General features: G+C 39.9%; 1 protein-coding gene across 1 annotated transcript in view; it reads right to left on the bottom strand.

The window, feature by feature from the left end:
• LOC124259025 (arf-GAP with SH3 domain, ANK repeat and PH domain-containing protein 2-like) overlaps positions 1–19,054 on the bottom strand; it is a 96,998-nt gene that overhangs the window by 37,622 nt on the left and 40,322 nt on the right. Inside the window, 2 exon segments of the mRNA XM_046693101.1 lie at positions 7,532–7,656; positions 15,845–15,906. Of these exon segments, the coding sequence (XP_046549057.1) occupies positions 7,532–7,656; positions 15,845–15,906 (187 nt within the window).

Here is a 19,054-nt window from a genome sequence, read left to right as displayed (position 1 = left end):
AGCAGTCTGACCATGACAAACTTTCCAACAACCAACAAATACAGTAAACTGAATCATGCATACCGTTACTTCCATAAACAGGAGTGCATCAATTTGTATAAATACGAAGGCTTCAAATGCCATGTTGGTGATTTTCAAGGCTTTTCAAGGTTGACACTGAAAGAAGGTTCTTCAGCCTGTATCAACCTTTGCTTTGAACCATGAGTCATTGTGACAGAACCTTCTCCCTTCATAAACATGCGCAATATATTCATGAGACCCTGAAATACAGCCCTCTCCCTTCATGAATGTGTGTAACTACTGTAATATATAGATGAGACCCTGAAATACAGCCCTCTCCCTTCATGAATGTATGTAATATATAGATGAAACCGTGTGATACAGGCCTCTCCCTTCATGAATGTATGTAATATATAGATGAAACGGTGTGATACAGGCCTCTCCCTTCATGAATGTATGTAATATATAGATGAAACCGTGAGATACAGGCCTCTCCCTTCATGAACGTATGTAATATATAGATGAAATCTTGTGATACAGGCCCCTCCCTTCATGAATGTATGTAATATATAGATGAAACCGTGTGATACAGGCCTCTCCCTTCATGAATGTATGTAATATATAGATGAAATCGTGTTATACAGGCCTCTCCCTTCATGAATGTATGTAATATATAGATGAAATCGTGTGATACAGGCCTCTCCCTTCATGAATGTATGTAATATATAGATGAAACCGTGTGATACAGGCCTCTCCCTTCATGAACGTGTGTATGTAATATATAGATGAAATCGTGTGATACAGGCCCCTCCCTTCATGAACGTATGTAATATATAGATGAAACCGTTTGATACAGCCCTCTCCCTTCATGAATGTATGTAATATATAGATGAAATCGTGTGATACAGGCCCCTCCCTTCATGAACGTATGTAATATATAGATGAAACCGTGTGATACAGGCCTCTCCCTTCATGAATGTATGTAATATATAGATGAAACCCTGTGATACAGGCCTCTCCCTTCATGAATTGTGTGTAACTACTGTAATATATAGATGAGACCCTGAAATACAGCCCTCTCCCTTCATGAATGTATGTAATATATAGATGAAACCGTGTGATACAGGCCCCTCCCTTCATGAATGTATGTAATATATAGATGAAACCGTGTGATACAGGCCTCTCCCTTCATGAATGTATGTAATATATAGATGAAACCGTGTGATACAGGCCTCTCCCTTCATGAATGTATGTAATATATAGATGAAACCGTGAGATACAGGCCTCTCCCTTCATGAATGTATGTAATATATAGATGAAACCGTTTGATACAGCCCTCTCCCTTCATGAATGTATGTAATATATAGATGAAACCGTGTGATACAGGCCCCTCCCTTCATGAACGTATGTAATATATAGATGAAATCGTGTGATACAGGCCTCTCCCTTCATGAATGTATGTAATATATAGATGAAACCGTGTGATACAGGCCTCTCCCTTCATGAATGTATGTAATATATAGATGAAACCGTGTGATACAGGCCTCTCCCTTCATGAATGTATGTAATATATAGATGAAACCGTGAGATACAGGCCTCTCCCTTCATGAACGTATGTAATATATAGATGAAATCGTGTGATACAGGCCTCTCCCTTCATGAACGTATGTAATATATAACGGTAGATGAAACCGTGTGATACAGGCCTCTCCCTTCATGAATGTATGTAATATATAGATGAAATCGTGTTATACAGGCCTCTCCCTTCATGAATGTATGTAATATATAGATGAAATCGTGTGATACAGGCCTCTCCCTTCATGAATGTATGTAATATATAGATGAAACCGTGTGATACAGGCCTCTCCCTTCATGAACGTATGTAATATATAGATGAAACCGTGTTATACAGGCCTCTCCCTTCATGAATGTATGTAATATATAGATGAAACCGTGAGATACAGGCCTCTCCCTTCATGAATGTATGTAATATATAGATGAAATCGTGTGATACAGGCCCCTCCCTTCATGAACGTATGTAATATATAGATGAAACCGTGTGATACAGGCCTCTCCCTTCATGAATGTGTGTAACTACTGTAATATATAGATGAGACCCTGAAATACAGCCCTCTCCCTTCATGAATGTATGTAATATATAGATGAAACCGTGTGATACAGGCCTCTCCCTTCATGAATGTATGTAATATATAGATGAAACCGTGAGGTACAGGCCTCTCCCTTCATGAATGTATGTAATATATAGATGAAACCGTGAGATACAGGCCTCTCCCTTCATGAACGTATGTAATATATAGATGAAACCATGTGATACAGGCCTCTCCCTTCATGAATGTATGTAATATATAGATGAAACCGTGTGATACAGGCCTCTCCCTTCATGAATGTATGTAATATATAGATGAAACCGTGTGATACAGGTCTCTCCCTTCATGAATGTATGTAATATATAGATGAAACCGTGTGATACAGGTCTCTCCCTTCATGAATGTATGTAATATATAGATGAAACCGTGTGATACAGGCCTCTCCCTTCATGAATGTATGTAATATATAGATGAAACCGTGTTATACAGGCCTCTCCCTTCATGAACGTATGCAATACATTCATGAGACCCTGTGATACCGCAATACATTCATGAGACCCTGTGATACCGCCCTCTCCCTTCATGAACGTATGAAATATACTGAACAACAAAAGAAACGCAAGTTTCGAAAAAATGAAATCTCATGAAGGTAAGCGTTCATGTTTATGGAACGTTCATGGTAAAGTGACGTAATGATCCCAGATGAGATGATGTCATGCAATTTGACGTCCATACTAACCATTCGCACAAACACACCAACTGTGCAGGAAAACCATAATTTTAGCACGTGCATTGACGGTTCTGGATGAAAAGCATTAATTTCACTCTGAAGTATCCTTTATAAAGGTTTGTGTCAAAAAACAGTTCAGTATTGACGCTAGGAGGTGTACACGCCACACAAACGATGCCGAGACTAACGTCTAAGCAGAGGGGAATGGCCATTGGTAAGTTGCAGGGAGGTAGCTCTGCAACCACTGTAGCTAGACAATTGGGCTGTCATCTTACCACCATTACACAACTTGCTCAATGTCAGCAGTAAACCGGGTGTTGCTGCTAATTGTCCCCGTACCGGACGGCAACGAGTGACAACTCATGCACAAGATCGGTTCATCCGGGTCACTCATCTAAGGAACCGAACTCAAGCAGCAACAGTAACAGCAGCCTTAGTTCTTGGGTCAAGAGGAGCAGTGCCAAGCGATACGATTAGGCGTTGTCTTCGGGCTGCTGGAATCCACTGCCGAAGGCCATGTGTGGGGCAAATTTTGGTACGTCAACAACGCCAGCGACGTTTACAACCCTCACACAGCAAGTGCGTCAATGGATTATCTGGCTCAGAAGAACATTAACGTTTTTCCATGGCCGTCTCTTTCCCCGGATATGACTCCCATTGAACATTCTGGTACGAAATTAGACGGAGGATTGCTGCAGGTAGACAGCCAATCACACTTGCACAATTGGAATAGAGATTGGTGTTTTAGCGGAACCAATTGCCTCAAGCATTCTTTCAGACTCTAGTGAACTCAATGAGGCCACGTTGCAAGGCCTGTGTGCAAGCCCAAGGTAGCTATAAGCGCTACTAAAGAAACTGACACTTTTCGCGTTCAGGGGTATCTCCATTTGACGGACTGTGATCAATTTGAACTTATTGCAATTCATTGTCAACAGCAACTTTTAGCTGTTAAATTGACAGTGTTTTCTATAGAATAAATGATTACACATAATTTTGGTTGTCTTCCATTCAAAGATTTGACAAAAAGCCATACTTGCGTTTCTTTTGCTGTTCAGTATATATAGATGAGACCCTGTGATACCGACCTCTCCCTTCATGAACGTGTGTGATTCATGATGAGAGCCTGTGATACAGCCTCCAGTCCCTTCATGATATATGATGAGACCCTGTGATACAGCCCTCTCCCTTCATGAACGTGTGTAATATATAGATGAGACCCTGTGATACTACCCTCTCCCTTCATGAACGTGTAATATATAGATGAGAGCCATCTCCTTCATAGATGAGACCATGTGATACAGCTCTCTCCCTTCATGAACGTATGTAATATATAGATGAGACCCTGTGATACAGCCCTCTCCCTTCATGAACGTATGTAATATATAGATGAGAGCCTGTGATACAGCCCTCTCCCTTCATGAACGTATGTAATATATAGATGAGACCCTTGATACTACCCTCTCCCTTCGTGAGGACAAATAGGTGACGCAACATGCAAGCAACACAGGAGTGAGTCCCTGAGGCACCAAGATTCCCTTCAAGGACGTATGTAACATATCAAGGTGAGCCCCACAGCTTATGGAGGTGCTACCTCACAATAACACTTTTCTTCCATATGCTAGCTTGGAATCAATATCAGTGTGATTGGCAAATCACTATTGTATAATCCTTCTCTATGATCATCTGCATCGAGCCGTAATGAATTAAACGTGAAGTGAGCAGAAAGCAGTTTGAACTTGAATTGTGCTGTATGATCATTGAATCAATGTGAGCAGACTAGATTCTCTGCGTCTGTGTAGTGGCAATTAACCTTGCCAGGTCGATGAGATCAATAATCAAAATGGTGCATGTCTGCAGCTTCAATATTAAGTAAACGTCTTGTTGCACCACTCCCGTCGCATCAACTAATGACGACCATTCTGTGCTTCAGCTGATCACCATGTTAATGTTTGATTTTTGTCTGTATTAATTTCAAAAGACATTGTCGTAATGATAAGGAAGACTGTTCTGTACTGCCATGAGAGCAACCTGTGGTCAGGGTTGGCAGGAAGACAGCATGGGCCTAGAGTATACACAGGACATAGGTTCACTCTCAATCTTCACTACCCATGGGTCTTGAGGTGTATAAGGATCTAGGTATGTTCATAGAGAAAGATCTTCACTACCCATGGTTTTTCTGTGGTGTATAAGGATCTAGGTATGTTCATAGAGGAAGATCTTCACTACCCATGGTTTTCTGAGGTGTATAAGGATCTAGGTACAGTCATAGAGGAATATCTTCACTACCCATGGTTTTTCTGAGGTGTATAAGGATCTAGGTATGTTCATAGAGGAAGATCTTCACTACCCATGGGTCTTCTGAGGTGTATAAGGATCTAGGTATGTTCATAGAGGAAGATCTTCACTACCCATGGTTTTTCTGAGGTGTATAAGGATCTAGGTATGTTCATAGAGGAATATCTTCACTACCCATGGTTTTTCTGAGGTGTATAAGGATCTAGGTATGTTCATAGAGGAAGATCTTCACTACCCATGGTTTTTCTTAGGTGTATAAGGATCTAGGTATGTTCATAGAGGAAGATCTTCACTACCCATGGGTCCTCTGAGGTGTATAAGGATCTAGGTATGTTCATAGAGGAATACCTTCACTACCCATGGATCTTCTGAGGTGTATAAGGATCTAGGTACAGTCATAGAGGAATACCTTCACTACCCATGGATCTTCAGAGGTGTATAAGGATCTAGGTACAGTCATAGAAGAATACCTTGACCAGTCTATGGATTTTCTATGCTGTATTTAGTATACTGGTACTGAACAACAGAAGTATCTTTACCATCAATGTGTTTTTGTCACACTTCAAGCCCTGGAAACATGCCAGCAGATGGTGGAATTGCAATCTTTTGTGGGATAATATTGCAAACCACAGTAATTTCAAAGGCCACCTTTCCTGATTTAATTGACATAGTGTCAATCTTGGGAACTATTGCCATAATGTTAATTGCTTGGAAACTTGTTACAGAGAGATAAAAGCTATGTAGCAAATATTCCCTTGAAAGGCAGAGGGTTGGAATGTATTTACATATAAAAAGGTGTTAAACTGTCATCTGAGTTTTATCATTCCACTATGTTTACCCAGCAGTCAGTAATGATCAAGCCTTATCCAAGCAGCCTGTAAACGATGAAGCATTTGACCGAGATTTATTCTACCATCACAGTTAACAGAGGCCAAACAAATATATATTTACTGAGTCACTTCTAATAGCAGCAGCATGAGTACTCTTGTAAATATTGTAAACATACATTTTATATGCATGACTTCATTATACAAAGTTTGCTTATACTTTGGTTGATAACATCAGCAATGATCCAAAGATCATGGTATGACACCACCCATGACCGACATGGTGGATTACCCATGATCACCACAGGAAGTTCCAAAACAGTACACTCCCTGCTGATATTGTGGATTACCAAGGATCCCCACAGGAAGTTCATAAACAGTACACTCCCTGCTGATATTGTGGATTACCCACGATCACCACAGGAAGGGCCAAAACAGTACACCCCCTGCCGATATTGTGGATTACCCACGATCACCACAGGAAGTTCCAAAACAGTACACCCCAAGCCGATATTGTGGATTACCCACGATCACCACAGGAAGTTCCGAAACAGTACACTCCAAGCCGATATTGTGGATTACCAAGGATCCCCACAGGAAAAGACAAAACAGTACACTCCCTGCTGATATTGTGGATTACCCAGGATCCAAACAGGAAGGGCCAAAACAGTACACCCCCTGTCGATATTGTGGATTACCCAGGATCACCAACAGAATGGGCCAAAACAGTACACCCCCTGCTGATATTGTGGATTACCCAGGATCCGAACAGAATGGGCCAAAACAGTTCACCCCCTGCCGATATTGTGGATTACCCAGGATCAACACAGGAAGGGCCAAAACAGTACACCCCCTGCCGATATTGTGGATTACCCAGGATCCCCACAGGAAGGGCCAAAACAGTAACCCCCTGCCGATATTGTGGATTACCCAGGATCCCCACAGAATGGGCAAAAACAGTACACCCCTGTCGATATTGTGGATTACCCAGATCACCAACAGAATGGGCCAAAACAGTACACCCCCTGTCGATATTGTGGATTACCCAGAATCCAAACAGAATGGGCCAAAACAGTAATCCCCCTGCTGATATTGTGGATTACCCAGGATCTGAACAGAATGGGCCAAAACAGTAATCCCCCTGCTGATATTGTGGATTACCCAGGATCTGAACAGAATGGGCCAAAACAGTACACCCCCTGTCGATATTGTGGATTACCCAGAAACCGAACAGAATGGGCCAAAACAGTACACCCCCTGTCGATATTGTGGATTACCAAGGATCCCCACAGGAAGTTCCAAAACAGTACACTCCCTGTCGATATTGTGGATTACCCAGGATCTGAACAGAATGGGCCAAAACAGTACACCCCCTGTCGATATTGTGGATTACCCAGAAACCGAACAGAATGGGCCAAAACAGTACACCCCCTGCCGATATTGTGGATTACCCACGCTCCCCATAAGAAGGGCCAAAACAGTACTCCCTTGCCAGTATTGTGGATTACTCAGGATCTGAACGGGAAGCCTATCCTCTCAAACATCTACTTCCATTTCACACATATACTTACAACTTGGCCTCATACTCCTTCCAGGCCTTGTCAAATGGTTTCTTCAGGTCACCCTTGACCCCTTTCAGGTCGCCCTTCAAGAACTGGTCCAGCGGGAACAGCATGATGTTGTGGAGGGACTGCATCTGGAATAAAGGTCAAGGTTAACTTTAAAATCTCCAAATGCAGCCTATCAATCAATAGGTATCTAGAGGGCCGGGGAGAGGGCAGGGGAGAGGGCAGCTAAGGATATCAGGTCATCAGCAACCTATACTGGTCATGGAGGCAGTTAAATGTGTGGTGAGACTCAGTGACTTGTAGACAACTAGTCTCTGAAATGAACATATTTTACAGAAAAAAAAGTTCATAGTAAAAAAATAAAATATAATGAAATGTAATTTTGGAGTAAAATTGATATTTTATACTTATCCTGACTCATGCTCTTTTGCTTGTCTTCTTCTTCTTGCTAACATAGTGGAACACTTGTATCTCCCTAATTGAAGCTCCCTTCAATTTAAAAATCACTAATTAGTATTCACCACGAAGCTACCTCCTTTCCACAAGCTGAACGAGGGCTTCACCTCTACCCATGTGCCTCACTCTCTCCTCATATACTGAGCCCAACATTTGAATTTACAGGGAAATCCAAAGTGTTATTTGGGAGGATGGGAGGGCTGACCTCATGAGTCAGGATAAGTATAAAATATCAATTTTACTCCAAAAATTACATATTTTTCCTTATCCTGACTCATGCTCTTTTGCTTGTAGCATCCTAATGGAACGGAGGTGGGAATATCTAATACTTTGGATTTTTAATAATTAGTGATTTGAACTGTGATGATTGTAATAACCCTATGGGAACTTCATAAAGGCACTGAATTGATGAATTCCTGCTGCTAACTTATCAGCTGCCATATAAAAGGTTATTACCATGTACTTATTATGATAAAGTATATATAACATTAATACAATGCTTAAGACTAATAGACTTAAGCTTGTTAATATGCTAGTATAAACTCCTTAGAGTTTGTTAGCTAAAATACTTTAAGATATAACATAGTACTAAGCTTAAGATATGATTAAACTTAAGCTAATTATATAATAGCAAACTCTTTAGAGTTTGTTAGTTAATATACTTATATGATATAGATATAATGCTGAGCTTAAGATATGAATAAGCTTTAGCTACATATATAATAGCAAAACTCTGTAGAGTTTGTTAGCTAATATATTTTATAATATGAGTATAGTACTGTGCTTAAGCTATAATTAACTTAAGCTACATATATAATAGCCAAACTCTGTAGAGTTTGTTAGCTAATATATTTTTATAATATGAGTATAGTACTGTGCTTAAGCTATAATTAACTTAAGCTACATATATAATAGCCAAACTCTGTAGAGTTTGTTAGCTAATATATATTTATAATATTAGTATAGTACTGAGCTTAAGATATAATTAACTTAAGCTACATATATATAGCAAAACTCTGTAGGGTTTTGTTAGCTAATATATTTTTACAATATGAGTATAGTAGTGTGCTTAAGATATAATTAACTTAAGCTACATATATAATAGCAAAACTCTCAGAGAGTTTGTTAGCTAATATATTTTACAATATGAGTATAGTAGTGTGCTTAAGATATAATGAACTTAAGCAACATATATAATAGCAGAACTCCGTGAGAGTTTGTTAGCTAATATATTTTACAATATGAGTATAGTATTGTGCTTAAGATATTATTAACTTAAGCTACATATATAATAGCCAAAAAAAAACTCTGTAGAGTTTATTAGCTAATATGTTTATAGTGTAACCATAGTACTAAGCTTATAGTACTGAGCTTAAGTTATGATGAAACTTAAGCTATATATATATAATAACAAAACCTCACGAAGTTTTGTTAGCTAATACCTTTATAATGTAACCATACTGCTTAAGATATGATGAAAACTTAAGCTAATTGTATAATAGCTTAAAACAACCCTTTAGAGTTTGTTAGCTATGATATAAACCTAGTATTGAGCTTATGAAGGAAAACTTAAGCTACATATATAATAGCAAGAACTCCGTGAGAGTTTGTTAGCTAATACATGTTATAATGTAACTATAAAGCTTAAAATATGATGAAACTTAAGCTTAAATATATAATAGCAAAACCCTCTTTAGAGTTTTGATAGCTAATATACCTATATGATATAAACATAGTACTGCTTTTAAGATATGAATAAGCTTAAGTTACATATATAATAGCTAAAACTCTGTAGAGTTTGTTAGCTAATACATGTTATAATATAACCATATTGCTTAGAAATATGATGATACTTAAGCCAAATAGCAAAAACTCTTTAGAGTTTGTTAGCTAATCTACTTATATGATATAAACATAGTACTAAGCTTAAGATATGAATAAGCTTAAGCTACCTATATAATAGCAAAACTCCTTAGAGTTTGTTAGCCAATATATTTTAATAATATGAGTATAGTACTATGCTTAAGGTATAATTAGCTTAAGTTACCTATATAATAGTAAAACTCCAGAGAGTTTGTTAGCTTAATTAACTTAAGCTATGTATAAAATAGCCAAAAACTCTGTAGAGTTTGTTAGCTGATGCATTTATCATGTAACCATAATATTACTCTTAAGATATGAATAACTTAAGGTAAATATATATAATAACAAACTCTGTAGAGTTGTTAACTTATATATTGTATGATGTAATAATCATAGTACTGTGATGATAAAAGGAACTTAAGTAAATTATATATAGCATGAAGCTATTTAGTATTGTTATAAGATAAGTAAAAATCTGTTAGATTGACTTATCTTCTCCGAGGAACTGTCAGCTGTTGTGCGAGGACCATGGGATCGAATTGGTGTATACCTGAGACGCCCTCGGTGGTGATATCTCTCAGATAATGGTTTGCAACCACCATATCGATCTCCAGAAATAAACCCTCCAATATTTCAATCACATTTGTGTGGAACAATTGTAGAAGTTAGCTTATAATATCATGAGTATTAAGCTCATGGAGGGTCGGAATAGGTCCATCCGCATATGCACGTAGTATGACAGTTCTGATCCAAATGGAGATATAGTACATGAGACTTCTCTCTGCGTAGTTGATGATAGAGAAATAATCTGTTGCATTTTTTACTCCTGTTTGGTTTGGTGGAGATAAATTTACAGTGCTCTTGCTGGCCATCTTGATAGAATCATCGTATCATGGGGTCCAAGTATGTCATCCAGGCGTGTTCATAAACCTCACTTGTGAGGTGTTGGAGCACTATATTCATATCCCCAGGTTGGGCGGAAATTTCCGCTTATTCTCCAAACAGAAGTTTAGTAGGTTTACTAACCATCTAGTTGTGTTAGTCGCTTGATGAAATTCAGCTGTAGTCTGAAACGCTGTGGATTTAGATCCACTTGTATCTTCGCCTAGGTAATTCGCCATAAGTCCTTTGACGATGTAGGTGCACAACCAGGTGTGTCTGTCCTCGCTGAACTTTATGTAAAATCGCCTGACTGCCGATCCCTCGCCTTAACTTGACAGGGAGGTCTCTATCTTGAAGAAAGGCAGTCTAATCATGAATGTTCAGGTTAACTGGACTGTAATGAGGCTTGCTCGCTCACTGATATATAGTTGTCACTTGTGACGTAAGTCTTGAACTGTGAATAGAGATCGACCTCTGTGTAGGTCGTTGTCCCTCGCGGTCCAATCAGAACAAGGCATTTTGATTCTGTATAATACCCGCTGTGATGTCACCGTGTAGCGGAAAACCCACCTTGAATAAATTCTTGTCGCCGCTGATATTAGCATAAACGCCGGTCTTCACCGTAGCTTCCCGGTTATCCGAAAGTGACCACGGTTTCGAGGGTTAATGGTAACCGCTGAAACCTCCGCCAAATATCTCGCTTCTGTAATTTTATGCTGGGTAGGTTATTTTCCTGGTTGTCGAAAGTAATTTCAGTTTTGAATATAATTCACTTCCTTATATATATAGGGTATAAACAACTTGCAAGTTGTGAGCTTGTAGACTGTATACATGAATGTATCGCCATAATTGTAGAATTAACGCTGAACTTGTTGTACATATTTCTTCTCAGAAACTTTGACGATTAAGAGTTATACTCGCTGTAACAAGGCTGCTGTTCAATTTCGATATTGAATTGTTCGCAGATATGCGTAATGGTCACGCATGTAGATAATCGTATCGTCGTCCGGGATTGTATATTAGCAATTTATAATGAATAGTTGATTTCTGTGAAGATCTATGAAATGTCGCTGACTAATAATACAGCGACGCTCTGTGTTGTAAATAGCCTGAGCAATTATCTTCGCAGAGGGCTTATAGATCGGCATCTGGCATACAGTTGATAATCAACTTATGCGACGCCTTGAACGGACTGACGAAAGTAGCTATATATGACGAAAGTGGCTAGTATATGGAAACCTTGGAGGAGACTTCCTCGTGAACGCCGAGACTTCGCTAAGTTCTCGGCATCCCTTCTAGATCTTCTGGGTGAAGTAGACTTGAGTTACTTTAGCCTTCGCGACCATCGCTAAGGTGTCGAGTCAAAGCCCGATTAGTATATATATATATATATATATATATATATATATGAGCTTTGTTTCGCGGAACAGCCTCTGTGTTTAACAGGATGTGGATCGGGCTAAGCTTTGCCTAAGTATGGTCGCATGGATCATCTTATCATATTCAGAAGTCGTGGTTACTTAAGTCTGGTGATAAGTGTCTAATTGATCGCTCTAGATCTATTTAGGCCAGCTTAACATACGCCTCGGCCATGGATTCAACAGAACCAATATACGATTGTAGTTCTTATACTTGATATCGATGATCAACTTGTCTATGGGTTGATCTTCTCGAGACTTGTGAGGGGAACGCTGATAGTTTCGCTGGGCTCTTGTATAGTCCCTCGATGTCCTTCTAGATGATGATGATCTGATTCAGGTGTCTCATATGCCTTCGCTGGCTTCCTCTGCGTCCCGTCCGGGGAACGACGATATGACCTTCGCTGGGCTTCCGTGATGTCTGATGGTCCGAGTCCACATCTAGGGATGAAACCGCATAAGGTGATGATTCGATCCTGCCTTCGCTAAGTCCTTCGCGCTGTACATCTAGGTTCTTTCCGCCTTCGCGCTGGCTGTACATCTAGGTCCTTTCCGCCGCCAAGGGCCTTCGCTAAGGCTGTACATCTAGGTCCTTCGCCAAGGTGGTCCGCGGACTTCCTTCGCCGGCGGTGACATCGCCCTGGCTGCTACGCTGACGGGGTGCCTCTGGGTGTTGTTCACGCTTGGAGCCTTCGCTGGTTGCTCGACCCTGCTACCGCAGATATTGGTCCTCCATGATGTTCATAATTTGTCGATCATGTCTTCTGGGATGGTCTGCGACGCAGGTCGCCGGTGCTTTATCTGGCGTGTTAATGGAGGGGTCCACCGAAAAATCGTCCGACATCAGTGTAGAGGCATCAGGCTGCATGGTGATCTCTGCTGATGTCGCTGTAGCTGTCCCCGGTCGCTTCTTGTATGCACGCCGGGATGATGATCAGCTGATCATCGAGAGGTCCAGGTCATCGGCTGGAACAATCTCGCTGAGAAAGTCCTAGTAGACTTCGCTGATTTTCCTCAGAGGTCGACGCTGCCCTGGGTGCGCGACGCCTGGCGCTGAGTGTTGGTAATGATGGGACCCTCAGGACGATCATCGCGATATCTGCGCTTGGTACATCAGGCTGCATGCTGATCTGTGCCGACATCGGTCAATCTTTGATGTACATCCGTATGATGACCGGCTGATCATCATACAGGCCCAAACTTCGATGGGAACGGTCTCGGGTTGTTGAGATGTAGTAGAAAACCCTCTAGTCTTCTGCTGCGACGATGGGATGTCTGGGGAAGCAGAATGCTTCTTGAGATGGCGGACTACGCCCCACACCTCTCCACCACTCTAGCGAAACACCACACGGAGGGGAGTCGGCCAACAGCAGTAGACTGGCGAGGGTTCCGTATCAGTCATACTAGACTCTGCATACGCCACCTATCTGCTGTGCGCGCAAACGCAAAGTAAATATTAATAAAGAGGTAGAATTGATAAATTAGTACCGCGAACTGCAATGTGAATATAATAAACATGGCTACCGCATATCATATTAAAGGTGGATCAGCAGCAGCATAAAAACGAATCTGCAATAGTACAGAATTTTCATCAACGTAATCCACTGAAACAAACACGGGCGGCCCCGTGAATAAACTGTAGAAAACGACTAAATATCAATATATAATCGCTGAAGGATACTAGCTAAACCTCTATAGATGTCTATACGAGGTAACTAACTAAATATAATCAAAGGATATAGTGTGTCGGAGACACAGGCGCTCACGCCCAGCCCAGCTCACTGGGCTAAGAAGGAGAGAGTGAGGCACATGGGTAGAGGGTGGCTCTCTCGCTCCCCGCTTGTGGAAAGGAGGTAACTCGTGGTGAATACTAATTAGTGATTTTAAATTGAAGGGAGCTTCAATTAGGGAGATACAAGTGTTCCACTATGTTCGCAAGAAGAAGAAGACAAGCAAAAAAAGAGCATGAGTCAGGATAAGGAAATGAGCAATCATGGATGCCTATAAACTATGGTGGGTGTTATCACTTTAATTATAACAGATGATGTCTGGCTGGCTGGAACAGGTCCCTTACATCCAAACACACCAAACCCAAACAAGCATAAATGACTGACACGTTATTTATTTTTCTCAACAGTTAAGGAATGTTCAGTGATAGGTGTATGTGTGAGTCTGGTAGTCATCTATCCTGAGGAGAGAAAACAGATTTTCTGCTTTTCAAACTGTAGGTTTCATAGAATTCATCTTTTATATCATTGGGTATTGGTTAACTAAATCACCGGTAGATGGCTGGGAAATGTAAGATGAGCTGCTTGTTATTTCCAGCTCTATATACGAGACACATACACACAGTAATCTTAATCCCTGCATATAATCCAATGCCCAGCAAAAACAAATTAGAGCTGAAAAGGTAAATAATCTTGGTGATTTTTAATTGAAAATTTGACGTCTTCACTGACAAAGTCGTTTGGTCTTGTTTGTTCACGCGAGGCGATACAATGTTTTCCTTCCACCAGAAAAAACGTTTGACGAAAGTGTAGCCTGTAGATAAGCCGACCCCCTTCTAAGGACTGCTTAGTTGGTCCTCAAAATTAGACTTATCTACGGTCAGTTATAGTTATTAGTTATATTTGTGAGAGAGTTTGGCTTAATGCCAGACAGAACAGATCATCTCAGTTTGTCATAATGTGGGATGAAAGCCTAAACAAAGCAGGTGAAACCTGGAATTATAATCAGGGGAAACTGGATTCGAACCCAAGACCATTGGTTTCTGACAAACAAAGGGCACAAGTCTGAACTGTATAATTGCACACAGTTGGACCACCAGCGCCCTCTATGTTTGAGTGCAAGCACATGAAACATAGTCAGTGAAAACAACTCGTCCCCTTTACTTGGATGCCAGGAAGCAGCTGGGGCCGAGTGTGACTTAACAGGAAGTTGTAGCAAATCCACTTTGATTTGTCGTGTATCATGTCAGCTCACATGTATCATCACTTTAGGCTGGACAGTGTGTGTACACATACACAAGACTACGAGGACTTTATCACAGAATGGACGCCTTTATCTATTCATGCAATACAAATATGTTTGTCTTATCATCAGTGTCCAGGTATCATGTGTCGCTAAGGCATCACATGTGTAATCAAAACATTACCTGGATCATCAAGACATCACCTGTGTCATTAAAACATTACCTGGGTCATCAAGACATCACCTGTGTCATCAAAACAATACCTGGGTCATCAAGACATTACCTGTGTCATCAAAACATTACCTGGGTCATCAAGACATCACCTGTGTCATCAAAACATTACCTGGGTCATCAAGACATTACCTGGGTCATTAAATTATTACCTGGGTCATTAAATTATTACCTGGGTCATTAAAACATTACCTGGGTTATCAAGACATTACCTGGGTCATTAAAACATTACCTGGATCAATAAAACATTACCTGCGTCATCAAGAAATTACCTGCATCATCAAATTGGCTTACGTTTGGTGAATTCCCATGATATTTTAAAAAACTCAAGTCAATGGTGTAAACTATCAGGCTGGACTTGAAATCAGTATGCATTTCTGTCGAATGACATGCAACAAGGCCAATAACCTTGCAGAAACTTCTCAATACATAACAATATCTGAAACTGTTTGATATAAAATCATATGCAGTTCAATCCCAGATTTACAAACTCACCAAATTTTTCATCATGGATGCCAGTTCTTTGGTGACATGAGAAAACTTCATAAAGGCAGCACCTGAGGGACAGAAACACATCAGGAGTGAATAAGAATTAGAAACAGAGCTAACACTTTTCAAGACTTTGTTCCGCTAATGGCTATTAGTTAGGTGTTATGGTATTCTTTGGAGGATACAGAGCCAGGAGGGAGGACGCAACATTTGTCAAGGGGCATGTAATCAGTAACTCTGAGTTGATGTAGTTATTCTACACTTAGTTATTCTACACCAAGTTATTCTACACCAAGTTATTCTACACCTAGTTATTCTACACTTAGTTATTCTATACCAAGTTATTCTACACCTAGTTATTCTACACCTAGTTATTCTACACCTAGTTATTCTACACCTACAGACATGCAGGCGAGAAATTCCTGCAAAGCTTTGCTGACCACTTAAAGAGAAATCAGCCTTGTCGATCAAGCGTTGGAAAAACAGTGTACAACAATGCTTTAATAAGATCTTGTGTAGCTGAGGACTACTTTGTACGCCATCAAAATCAAGGAAAAACATCAGTAAATAAGTATGAGGCTTTTTCTCATATATTTTTCATACAAACTAGCATCTGTGCTAGTATATACTATTGAAGGATTTGTTTCACACAAAGCACGAACGTTTGTACATATACCATATTTCACTGTCTGAAGAACGAAAGAAAATTTGTGATGCAATGTTTTTCATCTGAAGGTAGTTCTTGATTAGTTGACAACAAAACGGGCAGGTCTTGTGTTGCACTTGTACACTTAGCGACCTCACTGATCAGTAATATTGTCTACTCTGGGCCTGTTAATGAGTACATTAAAGCAGTCTGTGAAGCAATAATTGTTGATATATTTATCTATAGACTTTAATAAATAGGAGGGGGAGTTGAATCTATGGATGTCAACTTCTGTTGCATGATGATCACATACAACATCAACATGGACATGACAACTATGTTGACATCCACAACATTTCCCTCTTTGTGTAGAACTTTTAACTGCCACTGAAAGATTTTGACTTCAATACGTACTTGTGCTGATCAGACCATGAATGTGAAAACACATGTGCTATAGGTCAGTAATCATAGAAATAGAGGTTACTCAACGACCTTCCGTGTAATACCAATTTTATTAAATAAGTTAATGATTTGGTATCAAACGAAGCGAAAGCGAATTGAATACTAAATCTTTCATGAGTAATAAAATGGTATTTCACGGAAGCGAGTTTAGTATTCTGTTTATTACTCTAGAAACATAAACTGATAGAAACTGCCTACAGTGTGATGACTCTCATATCAATTTTCCACAAGTCAAGCAAGGTCTACATGCCATTGCCACAGAGGCATTGGCATTTTGACATAAAAAATGTAACCATTATGACGTCATGTGTCTAGGGGTATTACACTAGTGTAATATTGCCGTAAAAATATTAAACTACAGTATCTTCCGAGGGCGAGTAATAAAAGTAAAATATCTAATGTACCTTGGCCTGATCTATGTACAACATGCGAGTGGAAAGAGGTCATTCTGACCACCAATAAACCAAGATGATGTTTATTCTTACTGGCCCAGTACAGTAAACACCACCATTCCTAGCCAAACCAACTTAGCCTTCATACATGGTCAGTCTGGAAAGTGTGTCAGTGAGGAAGGTGAAGATTATCGTGTCTACAGCCTGACACCAGTATCCCACTGATAATATATCCCAGTATGATGGATCACTCCATGGCAGACTCAGAAGGTAACATGACATTGGTCTATAATGGATGTTCCTGACAACTGTGGAATACAATGACAATAAATGACATTCAGTCTGACCACCACTGGAATACAATGACAATAAATGACATTCAGTCTGACCACCACTGCACCAAGAGGGTTCCATTCTGTAGAGTGAGTGAGTGAGTGAGTGAGTGAGTGAGTGAGTGAGTGAGTGAGTGAGTGAGTGAGTGAGTGAGTGAGTGAGTGAGTGAGTGAGTGAGTGAGTGAGTGAGTGAGTGAGTGAGTGAGTGAGTGAGTGAGTGAGTGAGTGAGTGAGTGAGTGAGTGGGGTTTTACACCGCTTTTAGCAATATTCCAGCAATATCACCACACCAGAAATGGACTTCACACATTGTGCCCATGTGGGGAATTGAACCCGGGCCTTCGGTGTGATGAGTGAACGCTTTAACCACTAATCTACCCCACCACCCGATAGATAGATAGATAGATAGATAGATAGATAACTTCAAGGCGAACAGCTTCCAAACAGAGAACACTTGTCTTATATGGAATGTAAACAATTGTTCCGTACACTGAAAACTGTCGCGTGCGGTGTCAGTCGGTGTTTGACGAACTGGTTACAATCACAAGTTGTGCAAAGGCCATATTCATGAAGAACGCTCCTAGGGACATAACTCTATGGGGTTGAAATAATGTTCTTCTGGGTAGAGTTGATTTAATGCAACGTTGCATTTAATTCATTCAAACTTTTTAATTTAATTTAATATTGTAATCTAATTACATAATTTTTTTAAACAAATTATATGGTAGCTTCCCTGAGGGCTGATAGTATTATTGAGATAAATACATTATTCATCTTTAGAGAAGTGTGATGTGACATAGTGCCTTTAAGCACAAACTTTGTAACATCAAGGAGTGGGAAACCAGAGATATTGTACCCTGGGAAAACAAAAATTCCATGCTACCTTCATAAACAAATACAACAAACAGCCCTCACTGTGGAAATAGTATATTCATACATTTAAACTTACTTCCTTCTAAATATTAATGTCTTGAGATGAATGATATGTATTGACACTTTGTGTTCATACACAATTCATGAGCAGCACTGTAGTCAGAGATGAATACCTACTATTCCAACATAACCAAGCATGTGTGCTGTACGGAGGTCAACACAATCACTCTCTGCACAGATACATTGCTACTGCAGCATACACTTCATACAATCTACATGTTAAAAATTCCTGGAGGATTACAACCCGGAAATTGTTAGCTGTGATCTTTTCAATAAATATACATGAACCCAACACCAATCTGCAAAATCTCCCAGCCATAAAAAGAGTAGAACAGTGAACCCAAACAATGCTACACCAACATTTTCAACAAAAGCACAAAAATGTACTGCAGCAAGGAAAATGTGGATATCATTTTACACTGGCCATTTCCAATGAATACAAATTCTGCTA

Source organism: Haliotis rubra, unplaced genomic scaffold, assembly GCF_003918875.1.
Source record: "Haliotis rubra isolate DU_JTF1 unplaced genomic scaffold, ASM391887v1 Scf707, whole genome shotgun sequence".
NCBI classification, from domain to species: Eukaryota; Metazoa; Mollusca; class Gastropoda; order Lepetellida; family Haliotidae; genus Haliotis; species Haliotis rubra.
This window is presented reverse-complemented; position numbering and strand designations above follow the sequence as displayed.